The sequence below is a fragment of the Lipomyces doorenjongii genome (assembly GCF_038497915.1).
Source record: "Lipomyces doorenjongii strain NRRL Y-27504 unplaced genomic scaffold V1508scaffold_22, whole genome shotgun sequence".
Taxonomy (NCBI): Eukaryota; Fungi; Ascomycota; class Lipomycetes; order Lipomycetales; family Lipomycetaceae; genus Lipomyces; species Lipomyces doorenjongii.
Window position 1 is genome coordinate 203,566 of NW_027118089.1, and position 21,939 is coordinate 225,504.

Here is a 21,939-nt window from a genome sequence, read left to right on the forward strand (position 1 = left end):
AATGTTATACCACCCATCCTGCACCCACTCGCGTCACGTTCGGCCAGGCCGCCATACCAGTCGAATCCAGGGACGACAAGAATGACTCGAAGAAAAAAAATAAAAGACGACAATACCAAACAAGATTATATCTCCATCTAAAATGCAATAAAGAAATAAAAACAAAAACACTCCCAGCTGTCTGCAAGATTAATGGTCGCATATATTTATGTGTAGATTTGACTGAGGCGAGACAACTATAATTTTGAAGAGGCGATCCGAAAATTAAAAGATGGATAGATACACAAAAAGAGAAATGACTCGGTGCTATTCGACTGCCGAGCGTTTACCGCTGTCGGACCTTGGCGTATGTCGGCGGTCGAACGCGGCGTGTGATAACCTTGACAAGAAATATCGGCACTAATGCGGCAGCCGTCGCAACTGCCGTCTTCCAGAAGAATGGTCCAGTGATGATATAATGTAAGTCTGCACCTGTTAGTTGAAGTCATGTCATGTAATGAAACAAGAATATACACACCATAATAATCTCCAAGAAAGGGAATGGATGCAATATAAGCGCCAATTGTGACAATCTCAGTAGCAAACATGATCTTGTTCCAAGTGATGATCTCCATAGCGACCATCAAAAGCTCGTTCAAAAACAGAGCCGTGAAGCTGACGGACACCATCATCTTGAAAACAGACATATCAAAGCCGACAAGAATCTGCGCAATGCCTTGTATTATAGAACCCTGGTATACTGAAATGAGGACCCATATAAAGAAAGTTAAGTATGATAGGGAGCGGCCCTCCGTCAACTCCTTATAAAGTTCTGGATACATTTCAGCCAGGTCCTCGTCGACGTCGCGGTCAAGGACCATAGAGAAGACAGGCATCATTGTGTAGATTGTAGCGTAACCAACAAGAAGTAGACCTTGGTAAAGCGCAAGTGGCTCGAATGATGAGGAGATCGAGTAAACTGCCTGCGCTATGGATATGATGAGCCCACGGTGGATAATAAACTGCGCGAGCTTAGCAGATTGCTTATATGAATTTCGGCCGTGCCAAACGAGAAGCTTAGTGAGATAGCAGAACTGCAAAATCGAGAAATCAGCTGCAAGCGAAGCCTGGCGACCTTCCTTCCCAACAATGCCCACGCCGACATCGGCTGCTTGGATCATGCTGACGTCGTTACCACCGTCGCCGATACAACAAACTCGCTTTTTTGTCCATGTCTTTATCAGCTTTGCGATCTCAGCCTTCTGCGTAGGGGAACATCGGCAAGCAATAACAGCCGGAAGAGTCACAGCAACCTCAATAAACTCCTTCTTATAGACATCCAAAAATAACGCCAGTGATTCACCATCGATAAGCAAGCAGCAATCACCCTTGCTCCGTAGGTATTCCAGCTGGTCGTACGCAATTTCATTTCGTGTCATTCCGGCGATGGTGTGAATATACTGGCCCCTTGGAACGAGCTTCGCAGACACGGCAACACATCGGGCTGTTTCGACTTTATCGCCAGTCAGCATCCAGATTTTAATGCCTGCATTCCGTAGTAATTCCAACGACGGCTTAACATTCTCCTGCAGCTTGTCTTCGACACCGGTGAGACCGAGTAATTCCAAATCCTTCTCAAGATACTCCGAAACCACGCGTAACATCGCACTATCACGGTCCTTCAAAACTAAAGATGCAGCAGTATACTTCTCCAAAAAAATATTATAAGCTTCAGTAGTCAATTTCTTGCGACCGATAACCAACGTTCGCAGACCTTCGCGAGCCATATTGCCAGTTTCCTCCTCAAGCCAGTCGTTTTTCTGCACGATACGAGCCATAATGCTATCCGCACCCTTCAAGAAAAACCAGATCTCGTCCTTCTCCGAGTCACGTACGACAATACCCATTCGCTTGGTCTCGGACGAGAATGGAAAAATCTGAAGAATCTCAAGACTTTGCTCGGCTTTTGATGCGGCGTATGTCAAAACAATAGACGAGCGATCACGCTTTGCGAGCATCAGTCCAACACTTGCTGTCCATTTGACTATTGCAATCTCATCTGGGGATGCGGCCTGATATGACGACTCGCCATCCTCATAGACCGGAGTGACATTGTGGCACACCGCCAAGGCGAAAACGAGATCACGGACACGGACTCCTATATCACGACGGGATCGAGTATTTTGAGCTGAACCAGAAACATATGCAGCAACTTCGTCCATGGCCTCGCCCGCATATGAAACAGTTCCAACATGAATCTTTTTCAGCTCCATATCGTTCTGAGTAAGCGTACCGGTCTTGTCGGTAAGAAGATATTCGATTCGCCCAAGATCTTCGGGGATAGTGGACGTTCGCACGATAGTTTCCGGTATCGCCTTGTCATGCTCGATCAAATACGCGTAGACAGACTTGCCAAGATCCAGATTGACACGGAGCGAAACCGGAATAATGGATGAAAAAAGAACGAGGAACCGAAAAATTGAAATGTACCACTGTCCGCGAAAGCCAGACAATCCGACCAACAACAGTGATAACAAGAACACGCAAATACACAAGATCTTAGAAAGACTGTTAATTTCGAGCTCAAGCAAGCCAACTTTTGCACGAGCCTTGGACGTGTTCATTGCTTGTCTAGTTTCTTTTCCAGTGTAAATAACACAGCCAATAGCATGGCCAGACGCGAGTACAGTGTTGGCCCAGAGAGTATTGTCGATCGATAGCGGCAGATTAGCCGAGTCGAGAGATATTCGACCGAGGAAGGAGTGAATGGACTTCGATGGGGCGGTGGCGGTTATTTGTACTGATGACAACGTCTCGTTTGGCAGAGACTGGGTAAGAGGGCACGCGATCCTACTTCGTCAGTGGCAACTCATCAGAAAAGTTTGTAATCGCAAAGTTACCTCAGCTTCCAATCCGTCTCGCCGTCCAGCTGGTCGGTACGAATAAATGTCTCGCCGTTAGCTTCGGACGACTTCAAAAGGATCATGTCAGCGGGGACTCGCTGATCTTTTTTGATAAACACCAAGTCGCCGACTTTAAGATCCCTAGACCGCACAAAATCGACTTTACCAACAACCTCGTAGCCCTCCTTATTAGCTTCAGCATCTCGCCGTCGGCGCGAGATGTCATCCAGTGCCTCCTTGCTCATAGTGACGAAGAGGACAAATGCAAGCGGCAAGATATACGACGAGAGATAACCTATCCTGAGAGAAGGCACGATCTGGGAAAGGGCGACGATAAGGAAGTAGAGATTGATGAAGAACTTGAATTGCTCATAGAGAATGATTGGAAGGAAGGTGATTGGGTTGTATTTCGCGTTGGAGATCGCGTTGGACGGGAACTTGCCGTTTTTTGCGAATGGTACGACGACTCGCGATGGTCCGGTGGGCTCGGGCTCCTCGGACTCGTGGTCGTCGTTATCGTCGATCTTGGACATGAGCGGAACGCCGTCTTCGTTGTAGTTATCGTCGCGGATGCGGATGGCGACGTCGCCGTTGGGCGAGCGATACTCGTCCATGCCGGCTAAGTCCTTCAAAGAAGGCGCGTGCGGCATGGTGTGGAGTGTGATGGCCGACGTGGACGAGGCGGATGAGGCGGAAGAGATGCGTCGTGAATCGGCTGCCGTTGTGCTGGTGTTTGTCGTGTTGTAATTGATCGTAGGGGACTTGTCAATCAGCGGCTGCTGGGCTTTATCAGACTCACTAAAGCCCAGAGGCATGCGGATGGCGACTGCAACTGCGGCGGTGGCAGCAGGCAGACGTATGCAGTGCGACTGTTTGCCACAATTCTGCTTCCGAAGTGCGTTACTGGGTAACAGGCGGGTCGATGCGAACAAATGCAGTGCTTGTGTCGGGAGGGTGCACTCACAGGGTCGTGATGGTAGCTAGGCTCATGGTGGTGGGAGTGGGCAGGCGATGAGAGTCTCGCTGCTGATGGCTAGGGTTAGGGCTACAGAACCAACTTGCTTCTCCTGTAGGTTTGGGCTAGGATATTTGTAGCTAGCACGAATGTCGTGAGCCAATTAAGTACACGCGAATCTTTGCTGATTAAACCTTAATGTGGGTCGAAAAACTCGATATCAATGTTGGCATATTAGACAAAGTAAATGGCATATAAAGCATACGTCTAGCAACGTTCCGCAATTGAGCCAAATAGACGGCGTCATCAATCCCATTGTGCGCGATAAACAATCGTATTGACAATTAAACAGGCCGCAACAATGACTCTTTTCTGTAATAAAAACAAGCACTATCTATCATAATAAGCATACAAGGCAATCTCATGAACCTATTAACCTAAACTCCTAAGCCAGGCCAGAAATGCAGATCAAAACAACCTCGGCTCCGCCTCCCCAGTAGTCCGAATGCCCAAGTCCTCAACCATCCGCACTGTCTGCTCAGATATACACAAGCACCCAGTCAGCACAACGGTTTCCAGTTTCGGATTCGCGGTCTTCACAAGTTTGATAAACCGCGTCATCCCAAATTCCGAGACTGGCGCCTGCGCAATGTCGAGATACTGGAGCTCATGCAAATGTTCTATGGCACGCAATCCGCCGTCCGTAAATGTCTCATTATTGCCGAGTTTCAGCACAATTAGATGAGGTAGCATAGAAATAATTTGGTACATCAAATTAGGCTGCATTATCTTGACCTCTCCTAGAATACACCGGTCATAATGGAGAGCTGTACATCCTTGTAACGATATCTTTCTCAGCTTGTCGCCGTTGCACCGAGCCAACGTATCGATGAGCCGTTCGTTAGTCAAACCTGACTGCGATCCAGAGAGGTCCAATTCCTCCAGTAACCCATACTCGTCAGTTATCAAAGAAACTCCATCCCCATCATACATATCATCTGGAAAATGACGTAGATCTTCCCTCATAATCGAACTTCTCATATCAACAGGATCGGCCAAATAGCCCGCCGGCTGCCCAAATATGTAATACAGGGTACGAGGAAACACGCCTGCGTTCCGCAGCATCAGCTTTTTACACGTGGACATGATCGCCGGCATGCGAGTCGTATTGCTGTACGAGAAGTCAAATTCTAGCAGTTTCTTATTCCACCGAAAATCCGAGCGACGGATAATATACCCATAACTTCCCCGTCCCATGACACATATCCCACGGCAACTAAATATTTCTAGGTTCGGCATCCACCGGATAGCCAAGTCGAGACATTGCTGGTCCATCGGACATAATCGCGAAATGTCGTCCGGTACGCCGCCGAGTTTGAAGACACGTAGAGCTGGCAATGCGACGAAGTTTGTCGAAAAGCACACGGATGACATATCTGGCCATACTTGTTGGTTGTCCATAGTTGTGGCGAGCTTGTCAAACTTGCATTCCAGGATCTGTAAGTTTGGAAACCATAACTGTAGAGGTAATGAACCAAGGAATTCAAAGAAGCGCGGTAACGTTCGCATGGAGATGTGAAACTCTTCTAATCGGGAAAATACAGATGCCGTGTCGTTGCTAAAATTCTTCCAGTCATAGAGCGATGCAGAGAACCCGTCGTCGATGTGTACTTCGCGCAGATTTCGTAGGAATGGGCCAGCCTGTCTGATCAGCGATTGCGGATCAGGACCCCAAATCGACGGGATCGCCGTAGTACCGGAATATTCTGCTCCAATCGTGTATGCGATCAGCTCTGGTGACAGGTGCTGGAATATGAGTGACGATCGAAAGATACTGTTATATTTATCTTCCGATGCAACAGAAGGGAATGCAATCGTGCGAACCGAACCCTTTGATTTCTTAATGCACGACAAGATATATTCTGCACTGATACAATCTAACTCGTAGTTCTCAAAATCAAGATACTTGAAGGCCAGCGCCGGAGTCAATGTCACATATTCGTGCACGAATGCATACCATGATCGCGATACCCTCTTGAGGAAAATTATCTCTGGATACTCTACATTCTCAAGAACCTGCTGAAATACTTCCGCCGGAAGCCGATTGACCGGATCCTCATTCGAACGTCGTAACCCTTCATCGGGAGAAGCGACGTTGGTCTTTGGCAGCGTGCAAACCGGCATCACCTTACTTCGTCGTACACCTGGGTGACGTGGCGCTTCTTCTACAGCGACATCCGCAAGAGACTCAGAGTGCACGTCCAAATCATCGTAATCGCCAGCAGAATCCAGAGTAGCTACGATGGCAGGTGAAGGCGGCGGACTATTCGCAGGTGTCAGGAAGAGACCTAGGTGAGCAAGAAATATAGTGAAGGAAAAATAACCTTAGTGCCCATGGATTCATGATATCCGATATGTCGTGAAAGATGCCGGCCATTGTTACGAGTCCGCCGACATGCGGCGTTGCATCGACAGAAATCAATTTTGTTTGATGCGCAGCGCAGTCGGAGACAAGTGTTTACTAGACCTACGAGATGATTGCGATGCCAGTCGTCGCCGAACGAGTGCCCTAACCCGCACTTATAAGGGACATTTTACAAAAAATTATAACAGTATGTACTACTCTGGCCATTATGTTCCATTAATTCCCAGCAAGTACAACAACAGTTATAACCGTTCACAAAGACGTCTCGAGCTTAGAAACGGCGTCAAAAGCACTCTTGTACTTTTTCTCCCAAGCCACGTCACCACCTTCTAATCCTCCTGTAAGAGGTAACCGGGCACCATCTCTGTCACCGAATCCGAGAATTCGAGCAACACCTTCCTTAACTCCGACGGCGCCGAGATCAGCGACGACTTCCTCCGCGCCTGAGACGATATACTGAACCTTCTGCGCTTCGCCGACCTTACCTGCAATGGAGAGGTTGTAAAGATGAACCACAGACTTGGGGAAGATGCCAGCAAGGGCGTCAATAGCGCCCGCCGCGCCAATAGTGAGGATTGGCAGTAACTGTTGACCGAGACCAGTAAAGACGTGGAAGTTGTTAGTCTTGATGGCTGGGTTCTGGGCGAGAAGAGTATGATGTGAGATGTTGCCGTGGGACAGCTTCGTACCGACGATGTTGGGGTGCTGTGCAAGCTTCTCAAAGGTCGACGGAGCAATATAGATGTTATTGGAGACTCCAGGGTAGTAGTAACTAAATACACTTAGCACAGCTGCAATAAATAACACGAGGAATGTAAACTCACATCATAACTGGGATCGGAGACCTGTCAGCGACATGGATGTACCAATCAATCAGACCTCTCTGTGTGACAGCGGTCGCAAAGTAAGAGGGCGCAAGCACGAGACCGTACTCTGTTCCGCATTCCTTTGCATCGTTGAGGAGGTCAACAGTCTCGACAGTGCTGTTGGTGCCAGTGCCTGCGATTATAGGGAAGTTGGTGTAGCCCTCGGCGTTGAGGCCTTTCCGGACATAAGCAAGCATTTCCTTACGCTCCTCGCGGGTAATATGGACGGCCTCGCCGGTTGAACCGAGCAAGACGACACCATGGATACCTGATTTGGCTAGGTGCAGAGTGTGCTTGAGCTGCGTCTCGAGGTCAATTGGCGGATTGAAAGTCGAGTATGTGGTCGCAGCCTTGGAGACGAAGAAAGTGGGTGATGGGACGTAGATCCCAGATGGTAAAGCAGAAGGAGAGTCGGCGAGCGTCATGTTTTGCGCGTATGTATATCCTGTATCAGTAGGAGAGTAAACTATAAGTGAGTAAACAACAGACCTTTAAAATGTGTCGGGGACGGTGCGAATAAATACATCATTCGGTCGTCCTCAAGCGGGATGATGATACGTCATAGTTTAGAGCCGTAATCAGGCAAAACGGAGAGCACGGGGCGCGTTGGAGTCATGTTCCGCGCGGGATGATGTTCCTCGGAGATTGCGGGATGCGGCTGTCGGTCGCAACTTTATCCCCAAGATAGACTTCAACAATTTTTATTTTTACCTTGAGCTTTTGGCCGAAACAGTAAGCATATGCAAAATCAATCTTGCGTAAAGTAATTATTTGACTATTTCTGACATCTTCGTACTCTTAGCCACACTTAGGATCAAAGAGGAGAATACATAATTGATGGAAATATTTTGCTGGCCGATGCGCATTTCACAGCAGCTTAGTTTGGAACCACAACTGTACCCCGCAAAACAGTACATTGCGGGATGTCGCTTGATAAACCCTCGGGATCAAAGCGGGATGGTGGGGTCCGATATAAGCACTCCGTACTTCCGAATAATCATATCATCACGAACTCAGAATGCCCCAGATCGCAGAAATTGAATATTTCCGTGTACCCCCACGTTGGCTTTACGTCAAGGTTACCGACGTCGACGGCAATTACGGTTGGGGTGAGGCATCGCTTGAAGGACATAGCGAGGCGGTCGAGGGGGCGCTTGACGAGTTCAAATCTCGCTTCATTGGATGGGAAGCAAAGTGAGCCGAGTGATGACTTTCATCAGCTAATTTGATGTTCTAATAAGTCATTTAGCAATATTGAACACATATGGCAAAGCGTCTGGCGGATGGGATTCTACCGTGGTGGTCCAGTTTTGCAGTCGGCACTCTCCGGACTTGATATAGCTTTGTGGGATTTGAAAGGTATTCTATCATTTTTGTCATTTCGAGAGAAGCATGTAGTTGACTATATCAGCGCGCCGACTGAATGTCCCCATCTACGAACTTCTGGGCGGCAAGGTGCGTGACAAAGTTAAGGTCTACGCCTGGATCGGCGGCGACCGTCCAGACGATGTGAAGCAGCAAGCGTAAGATATTTTCGTTCCATTGCTAATATTGCTTGCTAATACATCTAGTCTCGGTCGTCTTGCCCAGGGTTTCAAAGCCGTCAAGATGAATGCCACTGCCGACATCGGCTGGCTCGACGCTCCGGCATCTCTCGACTCAGCCGCGGATCGATTGGCGACTGTGAAATCCCTTGGTATGGACGCTGGTGTCGATTTCCATGGCCGTATTCATAAGCCGATGGCCAAGCAGCTCGCCAAACTGCTTGAGGAGCACCGACCAATGTTCATTGAGGAGCCGCTTCTCTCCGAGCATCATGAGGGTATCGCAGAGCTGTCGCAATTGACCACCATACCAATCGCGCTCGGTGAGCGGCTACATTCGAGATGGGACGTCAAAAAGTTTTTGAATCCCACAACAATCGATGTCCTGCAACCTGATATTTCGCATGTCGGTGGTATTTCTGAAATTAAGAAGATATCCGCTATGTGCGAGGCGTACGACGTTGCAATTGCGCCACACTGCCCACTTGGATCGATCGCTTTGGCGGCATGCTTGCAAATTGCAGCATCTACCCCGAATCACGTCATCCAAGAGATGTCGCTTGGTATTCACTACAATATTGAGTCTGGTGAGGAAGACATTGGAACTTACATTCACAATCCTCAAGTGTTTGATGTTAGCGATGGTTATGTCAATGTCGCAGATGGACCTGGATTGGGTATTGAGATCAACGAGAAAGTTGTCCGGAAATTAAGCCAAAAAGCGAGGCCATGGCGGAGCGGTTCGTTTGTTGCGTATGATGGATCCTTGAGGGAGTGGTAACTTGTTGCATAGGAGAGTAATGGAAATAATTACATGAAGACGTAAATTGAAATATTAACAGTGATACCGCGTCTCGGGTTTGCGCGCGGCGCTGCCGCTAATGACGAAAGCATACGAAGTAATATAATCGTTTCGCTTATTGCGGCCTCAAGTTGTTAGTGGAGATCTAGCTGTCCAAAGTGAAATATTTTCTGCGTACTACCCAGATGCAAGGCGATACGGCACGTCGCAATCATGCGAACTTATTCAACGGCGATTTACAATAGGGGTGTAGAGACTGGTTACACGCTATTGGAAAAACATTCTTTACTGCTAACTGCTTGTCCAGGAATGGTGGGACGAACGCCAGTTTGGCTGACAAAAGCTGGCTACGGAATCGACAGTAACCCCGGATTTTGAACGTTACGAGTAAAATGCGGAGACCTGGTGGTCCCGCCCTGCTTGCCAGCGTGCACAAGTGCTCTCATGTGTTTTATGGAGGATTTCGGTCTGTGACAGACTCCCCACTTCACACGTTGCCGATAAGGCGTCTCTGTGACCGGCAGTGGACCAAATGGCTTGGTTCTCGCCATCTTGCACTCCCGGTTCCGTCGGAGTGTCCTTGCATCGGACGATGACAAGGAACGGCAGCAGCAGCGGTGGAGATCTTTATAACCAGACGATAGGCACAGAAGTCAGCGCGTGTCAGACGCGAGCTCACAGACGGGTCGACGAAGCGTGAGCGATATTCCTGGCGGGCTCTGAGTCTCGTCATCAGCGTCGAATACGAAAGTAGGTTGCGCGCGATTTGCTTGAGTTGTGGCTGCTTAAACGAAGACGCCACTCTTAAACTTTAAGTCCGCCATTTTATGCTGCAACATGGACAGGAAGGATGGCTTTCGGAATTTACGGGGAAACGGTTTTTGATTATTGCCGGTCGGGGTGCCCTCGCTAGTTCTAGTTATCCGCGCACATCATTCCCCAATGCAGCGTGTACCTACAGGTTGACTGCAATTGAGTTTAGATAAGCCTCTTTCTTCATCGGAGTATACCGCTATTCAGTTCGTTCAAGGTCTCGTCCTTCGTTGATTGCCTGTGTGTATAGGCATGTACGGGACCTTCATTCTATTGTGGTTTATCGTATTTGACATTTTGGCAGATTGCCAAGTGCAATATTTACACTCTGTGCAATCAATAATTTACCAGAAACCGATGCTATTTAAGACATGACCTTCAAAGGACGCTGTGGATGTGTCTAATTCGGCGGTCTGTGGCGGTTATCTCTCAACTTCGTAAATGTCTGCTGGACAAAGTATGCACCGCATGATAAGACTTCGCTGAATTCTGATAGGTGTATCTGTATTTAATTACTACCCGTTGGCCACAAAATCTATGTCGCACATTACTCGATGACCATGGTTGACCCTGTACAGTCTTTTATGACCTTAGATGCCATCAATCAACAACGTCAAGGTTTGGATCTAGAAACCGCTATCGACGGCGGAGATAGCGAGTTGAAGACATCACGACAGGCGGACGTGATTAACCGGAGCACGAGATCTGGCATTCAGAACGAGGGCAATTCTGTCAAGCGCGGGCTAGTTCGATTCGTATCGCTTTTATGGGATTCTTTTGGCAAAGATGCGCAGACACAGAAGTATCTTCATAAAATCGACTTGTTCATCTTGTGAGTATTTACTTGCAATTGTCGCTATTAGTCTATTTGCTGACATTTGAATTTAGGATTTATGTCATGCTATCCTATCTTATCAAGAGCTTGGATAACACGAACATTAACAACGCTTATGTCAGCGGGATGCAAGAAGACGTATGCTGTCCTGTTATTTTTTTTTTTTTTGCTTTTAGGTTGTGATTATTGTTGACACAGTTTTATTAGCTAGCACTATACGGTAACGAGCTTAACTTGTTTGCGACGTTCTTCAATATGGGCTACCTCTCGGGTTCAATTCCTTTTCAATATATCGTCTCGCATTTTCGACCGTCGATCATCGTACCGTCATGCGAGCTTGTGTGGTCCGGATTAGTTATGCTCGTTGCTTCGGTGAAATCTGCAAAATCTGTGTATGTTCTCCGATACTTTATTGGCCTCGTCGAGGCCGCCGCCTTCCCGGTCTTCATGCAGGTTCTCGGAAGCTGGTATACTCCAGAGGAGCTCGGCAAGCGCGTCGCAATCTTTGACATGTGTGCCAATATTGCGGCAATGTTTTCGGGTTATCTTCAAGCTGGACTATATACATCTTTTAACGGCAGAGGGGGCCTGGCAGGCTGGCGATGGCTCTTTATCATGGACGGAGTTATCTCTTTTCCTATTGCACTGCTAGGATTCTATTGTCTCCCTGATTTCCCTACCAATACACGTGCCCGTTGGCTAACGAAGGAGGAAAAGGAGTTTTCTATTAGGCGATTTGCGGCCGTTGGTAAGAAGGGTCCCAGAAAACTAACTCTCCGACGCTTGGGCCAATATGTGCTATCATGGAGACCTTATGGATGTCTGTGCTTTGTCTGGTGAGATCATCGCTGCCGTCTTTTCGTGCCAGAACGTGTAATAATCTTGTTGCAGTACAGCATCGGGCGGTGATGCACCAAGTGCTTCATTCAACTTATGGCTGAAGTCACTGGACATGAGTATTCAGAAGGTAAACATCATTCCCACAGCGGCTAATGCATGTGCCATCGGGTCCGCATTTGTATTTGGCTCGCTGTCGGATCGCACGCGCACGCGGTGGCCATGGATCATCTTTGGAGAATTTATCCGGATATCTGGAAACGTCATTCTCGCCGTGTGGAACGTCAACTACAGCTCAAAGTTCTACGCATACTTGGCTCCCAGCCTTGCTACATTCTATTGGACACTTTGGCTATCGTGGAGCCAGGAAGCTTTCCAGGACGATGCCGAGTTTCGTGGTTTGGTGATGGCCGGAGCAAACACGATAGGCCCCGCGCTAGGAGCGTTTGTTCCACTCCTGTTATTCCCCACAGAGCAAGCCCCCCACTACCATTACGGATTTTATGCGGCCATTGCCTTTAACACTGCCACGATTGGATCAGTATTGCTCTTTCACTTTTTGAGCAAACGGGAGGCAAAAAAGCGTGGGCGCGTATACAATGAGTTTGGGCTTACGGTAGATCCGAGCTACGAAGCCGAGTTGCTAAGGGAATCGGGAATTGGAACGGATGGCTATCATAGTCGCGAAGAGCCAGTTATTGAAGAGGTTAGCTTAAATCAGAAGAATGCTGTCACGCTGTCGGAGAAAGAAGTCAATTAAAACGGAATTAAGATATTGTTCAATTCTTTGTTTCGTAAAGTCATGTCGGCGCATTTAAATTGTAGTGTTGGCACGGAATATTATCCAAGCGATGCTTCTGTGGATTATTCTTTATGCAATAGTACCTGAGGCTTTCAATACAAACCCTTGAGTATCACGTCCTGAGTGTCTCGTACCCCTCGCTACCCCCGAACCGTCGGTGTCCTCCGCCGGAGAATCCTCGGATCTCGGACTCCAAGGCCTAGTTCCTTCCGCTCGGATGCCCGGGTGTGATTGTGTTGATTTTGTAATGCGTTCATTTGATTGGCTTGCTTTGTTTGATTAGAAAAGTTTTCATTGGTTGTAGAGGCTCGGACGGGGGCGCAGGTGTGCACATTAAGAAAAGGCTGAATAATTTGTGCGCTGTTCCTTTCATTGGGTCGTAACAGGTTAGAATTCAACCTTTAGATAGCGAGGTAGTTCTCGCTTGTTTTCAACTGGAGATCATTCGTTCTAGGCGATGAATGTCTAGTCTCGACAGAGATTGCTAAATGATTTACGCTGAAACCCTCCGTGTACGGCACCTGTCATCTGAACCTTTGTTATCCTGAGATGAGAAGGCCCTTATATTGAGGGCCAGGTCATTCTTGACTTCTCCCCTTTCTTATACTTTGCTTCTTTCCTTTACATTCGGTGCTCTGTTTTTTTTGTGTTATTTACGGAACGGTGTAAAAATTATACGTTACATTTTGAGTGACTATCAATACTGCTAGATAACTAAACTTAAGTCAAGCGATAGTTTCAAATTGCGATTGGATCGGTCGATTGTCCGGCTTTCCTGCAGCTTAAAGTAATTTGACGTATCATAACCCATTGCGACACATAACATACACGTACAGTTGTTCACAGTCTAACGAGTGGTATAGGCACCGTTGGCAAAGATGGTCTGCCCGTTGATCCACCAGCCTTCGGTGACGAGAAACTTGACAATTGGCGCGATGTTCTTGATATCGGTCAGTTTGCCATTCATGGACGCATTCTTGTTGTAGTCGATAGATTCGGAAGTTTCTTGGCCGTAGAAGAATGGAGTGTCCATTGGCCCAGGGGCGATGTTATTGACAGAGATTCCACGACTGCCAAACTCCTTTGCGGCAGCGCGGCAGAAGTGCTCGACAGGAGCTTTTGAACCAGCGTAGAGGCCGTAGAAGCCAGTGAAGGCGGCGAGCAGGGAGGTAAGAATTGTGACAATCTTGCCACCGTCGGCCAGGTCCTTGCCAGCTTGCTGGATAAAAAAGAACGCAGATTTTGAGTTGGCGTTAAACATAACGTCGTACTCCTTCTCGGTAATCTCAACGAAAGGCTTCTTGAGGACCATTCCGGCGTTGTTGATGGCGATGTCGACCTTGCCATAGGCCTCCTTGGCAGCAGCGAAAAGTGCTTCGACCTCCTTCGGGTTCTCCAATGCGCCACGGAAGATGATAACCTCGGATCCAAACTTCTCTTTCAAATCCTTGGCCACGGCTTCGGCTTTCTCTTTGTCAGAGGGGGAGTGATAATGGATAGTAAAGCTAGGACTGCCGAGCGCGGCGAGCTCGAAGGCAGTGAGAGCGCCGAGGTTCTTAGAGCCTCCGGTAATGATGATAGATTTTCCGGCGAGAGACATTATTGATTTTGATGAGAGCTTTGAAATACAGAGTGACGAGTTAAAATCTTAGGATCAGAAGAGCGGCATGACAATGATTGAATTATATACCGCCCTCTAGTCACGTCATTCGGCCGAGTAGCGGTCAGCCGCACAACGTGCATAGACCTTCATATGGAAAACTTAGTCGCCAGACCTACAGAACTCCTCACTGCGACAATCCTATCGGCCGATCGGAATCACAGGTGAAATATATCGGTGGCAGCTTACATTGATTGGCATTACCGAAAGTATCTATTGGCCGAATTAGCATGGTAGTTTCGCATCTAGTGGATGTAGTGGGACCAGAGGACTTGCAGCCAGTAATTGTACCAGTCAGTCGTCTGTAAGACTGTAACTTTCATACGTGCACCTAATCGGAAATAAGCTTGGACGAATAAGTAAAAACTGACGTAAGTGCAAGACCAACTCAAGGGCTCAAGGGCATACTGGTATGGTTTAAAATTCGAAATCGTGTTAATTTTTTTTTTTCCCCCGTTCTCATCCGCTGATATTCCTTTATTTAACAGAACGTGTAATAACTGTCTATGACGTGATCGACAATCCGCCGGATCAACCCAGTGCACGGATCACTAAAACCTAGCGTTCTATTTATTTTCAAAATAACAATCACAGCGAATATAAGAACATTATAGAGAATAAACATATTCTTTGTCCAGTTAACATGTACGAGAGTTATGTCCAACCTCTCTGCAACGCCCATGTCGGTTAGTACTCGTTGCATCTAGGACTGGGGTCCTGTAAGGAAACCTTAGCCGACATAGTCGGCGGATTCTATGTTTTAGAATCTTTTTTCATGATTTACAACTGGGGATCTATGGCCCATTATATGCCCTGGACCGGCTCCAGCCTCATGTACATGCCGGAACTATCCACTGGCTCGAAGCCTCAAATCAAGCACAGAACGAAGGACAAAATCTAAAATATCAAGACGCAAAGCACAACCAAGACTCAGCCAAGACCAGCAGCCGCAATTCCCACGCATCACTCGCGCGCTTCAGGGGACATGCCGAACAGTCCCCTGGTTCTCTCCCAGGACCATGTCTTCCCAACGTGTAAGCCGTTGAGCAAGCGCAATATCCGATAAGGCCAGATGGTCGACAATTTCTAACGCCCTATCCTCGACGTCCTCAAAGCGGGTGTAGTCTCCGCGGACTCCCTCTTAGCTTCTGCATCGCGGCGGTGCTCCCTCTGATAGGCCCCCTTCAGGTAGAGACGCCAACGTTGTTCATCCTCACCACCTTGCGGACGTTGCCCCACTGACCATGCCGTATGGCGACGCAAACTATTACTGTCGTCCAAGTCAGAGGTGACAAAACGCTTTGGCTGGACAGACAGCGTCAGGCGGAGCCCCTCTAACATAGTTAAGTTAGCCGCAAATATAATCAAATTCGCAGGAGGAGGAGGAGGAGGAATAGTCGTAGAAACTTCTGTCTCGAGAGAACGGGAGCGGAGACCCGAAGCGGTTGGGGAGCAGCAGAGTTCAGGGTTTCAGGGTTTGGGGAAGTAGAGTTCGGCTCGGGTGAGAATAGTAACTTCATTAGAAGTAATAAATGATCTAGGAGCTTCCCGCTTTCTTTTTTGGTGCTTGTCCTGGATTGCGTAAGTTAGTCATTTAAAATCACGGCCAGATAGATTACTAATTCCGCGCACTTCTTGATCTGATCAACTGCGACATTCGTTGGACTTGGTGGCTCGCGGTGCCACGTCTTAGATATTTTTAATTGTCTTTGCCTGACGTTGTACTTAGACTATAGTCTTCGGTGTCTCAGGCACCCATCGCTGTTTAGATCCTTGTTGCTGACTTCTCTGAGGACTATGTGAGTAGGTGTATTAAAAATAAGTGACAGGTGACTTGACACCTCGATTGGATCATACGGAACTAGCCCTGTAGCTCTAAATCCACTCTGAATATTTGAAGAAGGTAATTTTTCTTGTCTCACGATTTGATATAAACTATTCACGTGATATACCTGCACGTTTGGTCAGGATCAAATCGGCCATTTTTCGCACGTGTGTAACTCTAGGAGGAAGTCCCCCCTTATCCATTGTAGGTATCCACTAAAGAAGCACTTTCACTTCTATTAGAGGGACACCAGTGGAATACTCATTCAAATGAAGGGCTTGTTAAGCTTCTTCAAACGTCCCATAAATAGTTATCACCCTGGAATATCTTAGTAGTCATAGAAGAGAGTTGGAATGTCTTGCTCAATAGCTGCCAGGGCATTGCAGGCATGTGTTGATGGACTTATGACGCATAACAGACGTACTCAGCGTAGAAGACGGCACTATCCTGTAGCGTCCGCCACGCGCCGAGCACGAAACCACTGGTTACGGAAATGACGCGTCGAGGACGCGCCACACTGACAATCGAGGCGTCGGGTGTCTCAAGGGCTGGGGCAGGGCATGTGTGAGTTGACAAAGTGGAGAATATCACGAGGTCGTTGCACTCTCCTCGACGACTACATTACATCGGTAGTGAAACTAGATTGCATTGTACGAGCGTTAAAGCCGGTTTTAATATTAGTGAACTCTGAACTTGAGTTTAATTGACTAAATCTCGCTCCAAATTGATCAAAAATCGGCATTACTTGCCTCGACTTCACTTCATATTCGCAGCACTGCTCTTCTGGACTGCATTGTGCCGTTGGGGTGGACTTGACCTCGACATGGCTTAGGTCCAAGTGAAGTGGACTTACGTTCTGTTAAATGAAGGGCGATCAGCGGATGACAACGGGGGAAAAAAACTTAGCACAACTTCGCAGTTTCGCAACGAAACTTTACCAGTATGCTCTTGAGCCCTTGAGTTTGTCTTGCACTTACGTAAATTCATTCATGTGCGCGTTCACACGCACTCGTTTGCGTTTTGCAACTAGTTTTTACCCATTCTCGTCGCGACAATAAGGTCGCCTCGAATTAAAGGCCGGGTAGCCAACTGAGACATGAGCAGGGTCTAAAGTGAAAGCTCATCACTTGTCATTCTATTGGCCTTACCAGGAACATTCTCGTTATAAGTAAACATATCCTTATTGAGAACATCACAATTGCAATACTTGGCTCAACGTCATATTAATCTTGTTGCACGGTTTCAGTCAAGTCCTCTTGATGCTGTGCGGCCTTTTCTAAATCTGCCGGATACGTATCCACCCCATCGTCATGCTTCTCAAACGATCTTCCAGCACTTAGATCCGCTGCCTTGTGCTCGGGACCCAAGAATATTACAATCAAGACGAACGCAAACACGCAGCCCATCAATATCGCCATGACCTTTCCATAGTTGTATCTTTTGACAGAGGAGCTCGAAGTCTGTTCTAGCGGAAACCGAGAGCCGATTGTGGCTTCAATGGTGGATGAGGCGGACGAAGCGAGATTACCCAACTGATATGCAACACCAACGATGAACACCCTGAATGCAGGCGGCGACAACTCCGAGAGGTAGATCGGGATGACACCCCACGCACCCTGGACCATGAACTGGAGGAAAAATACAGCGGCAAGAATGCCGTTGTTTCGAATAAATGCCCAAGGGTAGATCAGAGCACCTCCGAGCAGACATGCAACGATGACCGACAGTCGTCGGCCAACGAAATCGGAAATGTATCCGATAAAGACGCCCCCAGAAATCGCTCCGAGATTGGCGATCGCCATTGTGACAGTAGTCTTGTTCGGAGAAAATTGTAGCTGAACACTGAGCATAGTAGGGTACAAATCCTGCGACCCATGCGACATGAAATTGAAGCCCGCCATGAGGATGACCATATATATGATGACAGGCCAATAGTTCCTCAAACTCGACTTGGCCATTTGCAGGAACGCGGCCCTCGGGGATATACGCTCCAAATGTCGTTGAGCCAAATATGCATCAGTTTCCGGGAGCATCATTCTCAAGGCTATGATGAGCACAGGCGGACACGCGCCAAACCAGAAGAGCGCCCGCCAACCGTGAGGGGAGTTGTACGTAATAGCGCGGTTGAATACGACGGCTAGCAAGTAGCCTAATGCGTAACCCTGTTGGAGAATCCCGGAAATTACACCGCGCGCTTCAACCGGACAGTCTTCGAGCGCAGTAGCTGCACAGTTGCCGTAGATGCCACCCATTGCGATTCCGAATAAAGCCCGGACAGCCAAGAACTGCTTATAGGTTTGCACGAAACCGGTGCCGAGCTCCAGCGCAATGAAAACCAAACAATTAACAATGAATGGCCACTTGCGGCCGAACTTATCGGCCGCTAGACCGAAGACGATGGCGCCTACGGATCGCAACATGAGTACAAGTGTGATACCCCAGGTAATATCGGTGACAGTGCGGCCCAGCGACGTGGCAATATCACTGACTGTCAAAGAGACAGTGAAGAAATCGAACGCGTCCCAGGTCCAGCCTGCGAGTGCGACTACGACAAACATCCATTGTCTGCGGTTTAGCTGTCTCAGGATCGGAATCGGGTTCTCCAAACGCACGCCAGGGGGTGGTCTCAGGGATGAGAAACGCGTTGATAAGTGCTTACCGAGTCGATTACTCCACCTAGTGGTTGCCGTGAAGGACGTAATTGAAGGTGCCATTGTGAGAGAGAAGAATTGACAGGCACATGATACTAGAAATGAATATACAAGGGAGGTCCGACCGACGTTATATCTACTGACAAAAGGGCTGAACGAACTATTTTAAGTTTGCGACCAAGTGCCAGCTGCGGACGGAATTTTTCTTCTAGGTTCAACGAAATTCTCACATTGGTGTGTGTCTGCATGTAGTTTCGCCGTTTCGGAAGGATTTGAACCCTTGACGACCGCCTAATGCGGGGAAGAAAGGCTTCTTCGGGTGCATGACAAATATTCTGGTGAGGGCTCCGCGTTTTCTGCTGTGGCAACCTTTAGCCGCCGGATTGTCCCCACAAGAACTATGCGCCGTACTGCTCCTAACGGAAGAAAAGACAGGTGACTTTTGATGTGGGGGTGGTAGGGGCCTCACTTACTTTGGGGTTCAGGGTTAATCGCTTGCCGAGTCGGCGCGCCTTCCTTTAGTTCGCCATGGAAGCCAATAATTCGCTTGCCTCAGGTTCGTCGCGTTCGTGTGTCTTGTCAATCTTAGCAATCAAGGCTGTTGCTACTTCTTCTTGGTAATAATATCCTGAAAAACCCTGAGATTAACGCTAAACGTGCAATGCAAATTTGATAAATCTAATCCCATTTCATTCCTTATTCTATTGGTACATCAAATCTATTAAGCGCGATCACTTTAGGGATATTCCGCCAGGGGCAAAAGTTATTTGCGGGGATAGATGCGTGCGGGGAACGCGCCCCCATATCTCGGAAGAATGCTGCGTCGACCCCGCACGTACTTGTCTGTCGGCATCCGCGATCTAGTTAGCTTCTCGTACCGGTTTATTCCGTTGTAACACCCGACTTTTGATGATCGTTCGAGCAGCCTCCAAAGTGCAATAGAAAATTCCACCACAGCTCTCGCCATAGCCACCATGGAGCCTGCCATATGTAAATCCCTCCGATGTCCCTGGTCGATACCAGCACGCGCCTGAGGTAATCCTTTCCTTCTTTGAATACAAAATCGGAATTCTGCGCTAACCAAGTTGAGAAATAGGGTTGTAAGTATAAAGTTTTAAATAGTGTGGTAGCGGACGGAGAGATGTCGGCTAAGTGCTATTTTTGGCGACTTGCGACGTCATAATAGAGCGTCACTATGCAGCCGTAATTGTAAAACGTAAAGAACTACTGCTAGTATTACGAACATAAATGGGAATACATGCAGCCGACAATAGACAATTTGTTGCGACTCGTTGACATGACACCTCCTGCAGTCGGTTTCAGAACATCACCATGTAACACTCTGGTGGCTAGGGTCCCGACCACCTCGGGGTTCAGAGCCTACTTCTTTCAGCATAATAAAGGGTTAGCCTAGATCAGGACGAATATACGAAGTATCTGCCTGCTCCAGTGTTGCCTGAGGTTACAGATAACCTAACCAGAGGAACTCTTACCCGCTCTCTATTATGGCTTTGGATATTTTGTCAATGCCACAGTGTCAGCATAGCCAGAGTGCTTATTTTCAGGAGCAAAAATTACGATTAAGACAGTTGGAATAGTCATGCAATTGAGAGTATTGAGGAAATTGAATGCCTGATTCCTGGCACGTTCCTGGCAGTTACCAATCAGTTGGCTGTGACCCCATCTTGTGTTAACGACATGCTCCCCACGAAGGACCTTACTGTGCGCTATACATACATGAAAATTAGCAACAACTATTGAGTCCAAGTGTCATGAGCATGAGCATTGAGGAAGTAAGATACCGTTGAGGAGTCTGCCGGTTGACGATCTTGAAACGCGGTTAGGGTTAGTTCTGAACGAGACGCAACTCTTTGCCAACACGCGGTAGAAAGAGAGCCGCAGGTGTTATCTGTTTTTTTCGGTTTTGGTGCTTGTATTGGACTTCTATACGGATTAACCATAGATAGTCCATAGAAGAAGTTGACGAGGACGGCGCAACGTGCTCATCTTACTGGCTCGCGCGTCATTACGATCGATATTTATGAAGATTAATTCTAGTGCGCAGCGTGGATGAGCTCTTAATTTGCAAAAAAAATATGATATGTTCGGCACGGTACGCGTAGTTTGAACTAGTCTCGATTACGCAGATAGAAATGAAATGACAATCTCTCACTATCAGGCTGAATGTCTTGCCGATCCTGAGGACATTCGGATAGCATCAAGTTCTGGTGCGAGGCAATGTGAAGTGTCTCGTCTGTTTGGGACCTCAAGCAATCGTCTGGCTTCACACGAACTATTTTAGTGTCGATACGTAGTTGCAATCAGTGGCCTGCCTAATCTTGGATATACTATCTTTTTTTTGTCGACCTGGGCTTGTATATGTTCTAGACTAGAATGACGAACCGCGAGCCGCAGCGCTTTCAGAGTATCATATAGCTCAGTCATATTGCAATGGAAAATATGGAATGGAAAGCATGGCGATGGATGAGAATAATGAGGCGCAGAGACTACGTAGTTTGCCTAATTTTCTGGTCAACCCTGGCGAGCACAGTATTCCCTTAGAACTTTACTGGCCTCATTTACAAGACTACATGAAAAAAGTTTAGGGTTTTGTGCTTGTGCACCTCGAGGGTCAAGTAATTATTGATGAAAGTCATCCTACTGAGTGAAGTCGGGCTCTTGTCCGGGGATGGCTATCAGTAGCTTCATGCTCGCATGAATGGGGCCGCAGTACGCAGCTCAGGCGAACGGTTATATGTGGATATCTTAGAATGTACAGGTTTTCACCTAGAAACGAAAACACTGAAGATGAAGATGAAACCGAAGACGCAACATGCGCTATTTTATGTTAGGTAGGCCAATGCCATCAGATGCGCTGTCGTGGCCCCGGGACGGCACAATGTAAGCCGACGGCCCCACGTGCATTGGGAAGAGGTGACCATTTCGACCACCTTACCACTTGCGATTAACCTTAATGGGATTACGAAAACTTTATTTCAGCTTTGCAATTGTCCGGGATAATGTTAACTCCTATGGTGGATT

The 21,939-nt window shown here is 47.7% G+C and overlaps 7 protein-coding genes across 7 annotated transcripts; 2 read left to right on the forward strand and 5 right to left on the reverse strand.

The window, feature by feature from the left end:
- Nucleotides 1-325: 325 nt before the first annotated feature.
- On the reverse strand, nucleotides 326-3,415 carry V1508DRAFT_354148 (uncharacterized protein; the record flags this gene model as incomplete). Its single annotated transcript, XM_066936901.1, has 3 exons — nucleotides 326-471; nucleotides 518-2,832; nucleotides 2,880-3,415. 3 exons carry the CDS (start codon nucleotides 3,413-3,415, stop codon nucleotides 326-328), a joined length of 2,997 nt encoding a protein of 998 aa, XP_066796058.1.
- A 693-nt stretch (nucleotides 3,416-4,108) lies between these two features.
- On the reverse strand, nucleotides 4,109-6,345 carry V1508DRAFT_416948 (uncharacterized protein). The gene is made up of 2 exons (XM_066940276.1): nucleotides 6,222-6,345; nucleotides 4,109-6,160 (listed from the first exon to the last, which is right to left on the reverse strand). The coding sequence occupies exons 1-2, from the start codon at nucleotides 6,272-6,274 to the stop codon at nucleotides 4,306-4,308; spliced, it is 1,908 nt and encodes a 635-aa protein (XP_066796059.1). The 5' UTR covers nucleotides 6,275-6,345; the 3' UTR covers nucleotides 4,109-4,305.
- Nucleotides 6,346-6,456: 111 nt separating this feature from the next.
- Nucleotides 6,457-7,740, reverse strand: V1508DRAFT_416951 (uncharacterized protein). Its single transcript, XM_066940277.1, has 2 exons — nucleotides 7,087-7,740; nucleotides 6,457-7,034 (listed from the first exon to the last, which is right to left on the reverse strand). Exons 1-2 carry the CDS (start codon nucleotides 7,551-7,553, stop codon nucleotides 6,515-6,517), a joined length of 987 nt encoding a protein of 328 aa, XP_066796060.1. The 5' UTR covers nucleotides 7,554-7,740; the 3' UTR covers nucleotides 6,457-6,514.
- Nucleotides 7,741-7,852: 112 nt separating this feature from the next.
- Nucleotides 7,853-9,697, forward strand: V1508DRAFT_416954 (enolase C-terminal domain-like protein). The gene is made up of 4 exons (XM_066940278.1): nucleotides 7,853-8,322; nucleotides 8,378-8,487; nucleotides 8,540-8,651; nucleotides 8,700-9,697. Exons 1-4 carry the CDS (start codon nucleotides 8,147-8,149, stop codon nucleotides 9,451-9,453), a joined length of 1,152 nt encoding a protein of 383 aa, XP_066796061.1. The 5' UTR covers nucleotides 7,853-8,146; the 3' UTR covers nucleotides 9,454-9,697.
- A 1,174-nt stretch (nucleotides 9,698-10,871) lies between these two features.
- Nucleotides 10,872-12,719, forward strand: V1508DRAFT_354311 (major facilitator superfamily domain-containing protein; the record flags this gene model as incomplete). The annotated part of the gene is made up of 4 exons (XM_066936906.1): nucleotides 10,872-11,119; nucleotides 11,176-11,260; nucleotides 11,330-11,958; nucleotides 12,014-12,719. 4 exons carry the CDS (start codon nucleotides 10,872-10,874, stop codon nucleotides 12,717-12,719), a joined length of 1,668 nt encoding a protein of 555 aa, XP_066796062.1.
- A 594-nt stretch (nucleotides 12,720-13,313) lies between these two features.
- On the reverse strand, nucleotides 13,314-14,503 carry V1508DRAFT_416960 (uncharacterized protein). The gene has a single exon (XM_066940279.1). The coding sequence runs from the start codon at nucleotides 14,359-14,361 to the stop codon at nucleotides 13,609-13,611; it is 753 nt and encodes a 250-aa protein (XP_066796063.1). The 5' UTR covers nucleotides 14,362-14,503; the 3' UTR covers nucleotides 13,314-13,608.
- Nucleotides 14,504-17,298: 2,795 nt separating this feature from the next.
- Nucleotides 17,299-19,121, reverse strand: V1508DRAFT_416962 (major facilitator superfamily domain-containing protein). The gene has a single exon (XM_066940280.1). The coding sequence runs from the start codon at nucleotides 18,958-18,960 to the stop codon at nucleotides 17,470-17,472; it is 1,491 nt and encodes a 496-aa protein (XP_066796064.1). The 5' UTR covers nucleotides 18,961-19,121; the 3' UTR covers nucleotides 17,299-17,469.
- Nucleotides 19,122-21,939: the final 2,818 nt, after the last annotated feature.

What these genes read in the sequence shown, in the direction of transcription:
- V1508DRAFT_416948 (XM_066940276.1), bottom strand. Translation starts at nt 6,274, where the DNA reads ATGGCCGGCATCTTTCACGACATATCGGATATCATGAATCCATGGGCA. An exon ending in ATGAATCCATGGGCACTAAG is followed by an intron (nt 6,161 to 6,221) that starts GTTATTTTTCCT and finishes ACCTGCGAATAG; the next exon opens with TCCGCCGCCTTCACCTGCCA.
- V1508DRAFT_416951 (XM_066940277.1), bottom strand. Translation starts at nt 7,553, where the DNA reads ATGACGCTCGCCGACTCTCCTTCTGCTTTACCATCTGGGATCTACGTC. An exon ending in TCTCCGATCCCAGTTATGAT is followed by an intron (nt 7,035 to 7,086) that starts GTGAGTTTACAT and finishes AAGTGTATTTAG; the next exon opens with TTACTACTACCCTGGAGTCT.
- V1508DRAFT_416954 (XM_066940278.1), top strand. Translation starts at nt 8,147, where the DNA reads ATGCCCCAGATCGCAGAAATTGAATATTTCCGTGTACCCCCACGTTGG. An exon ending in TTCATTGGATGGGAAGCAAA is followed by an intron (nt 8,323 to 8,377) that starts GTGAGCCGAGTG and finishes TAAGTCATTTAG; the next exon opens with CAATATTGAACACATATGGC. An exon ending in GACGATGTGAAGCAGCAAGC is followed by an intron (nt 8,652 to 8,699) that starts GTAAGATATTTT and finishes TAATACATCTAG; the next exon opens with TCTCGGTCGTCTTGCCCAGG.
- V1508DRAFT_416960 (XM_066940279.1), bottom strand. Translation starts at nt 14,361, where the DNA reads ATGTCTCTCGCCGGAAAATCTATCATCATTACCGGAGGCTCTAAGAAC.
- V1508DRAFT_416962 (XM_066940280.1), bottom strand. Translation starts at nt 18,960, where the DNA reads ATGGCACCTTCAATTACGTCCTTCACGGCAACCACTAGGTGGAGTAAT.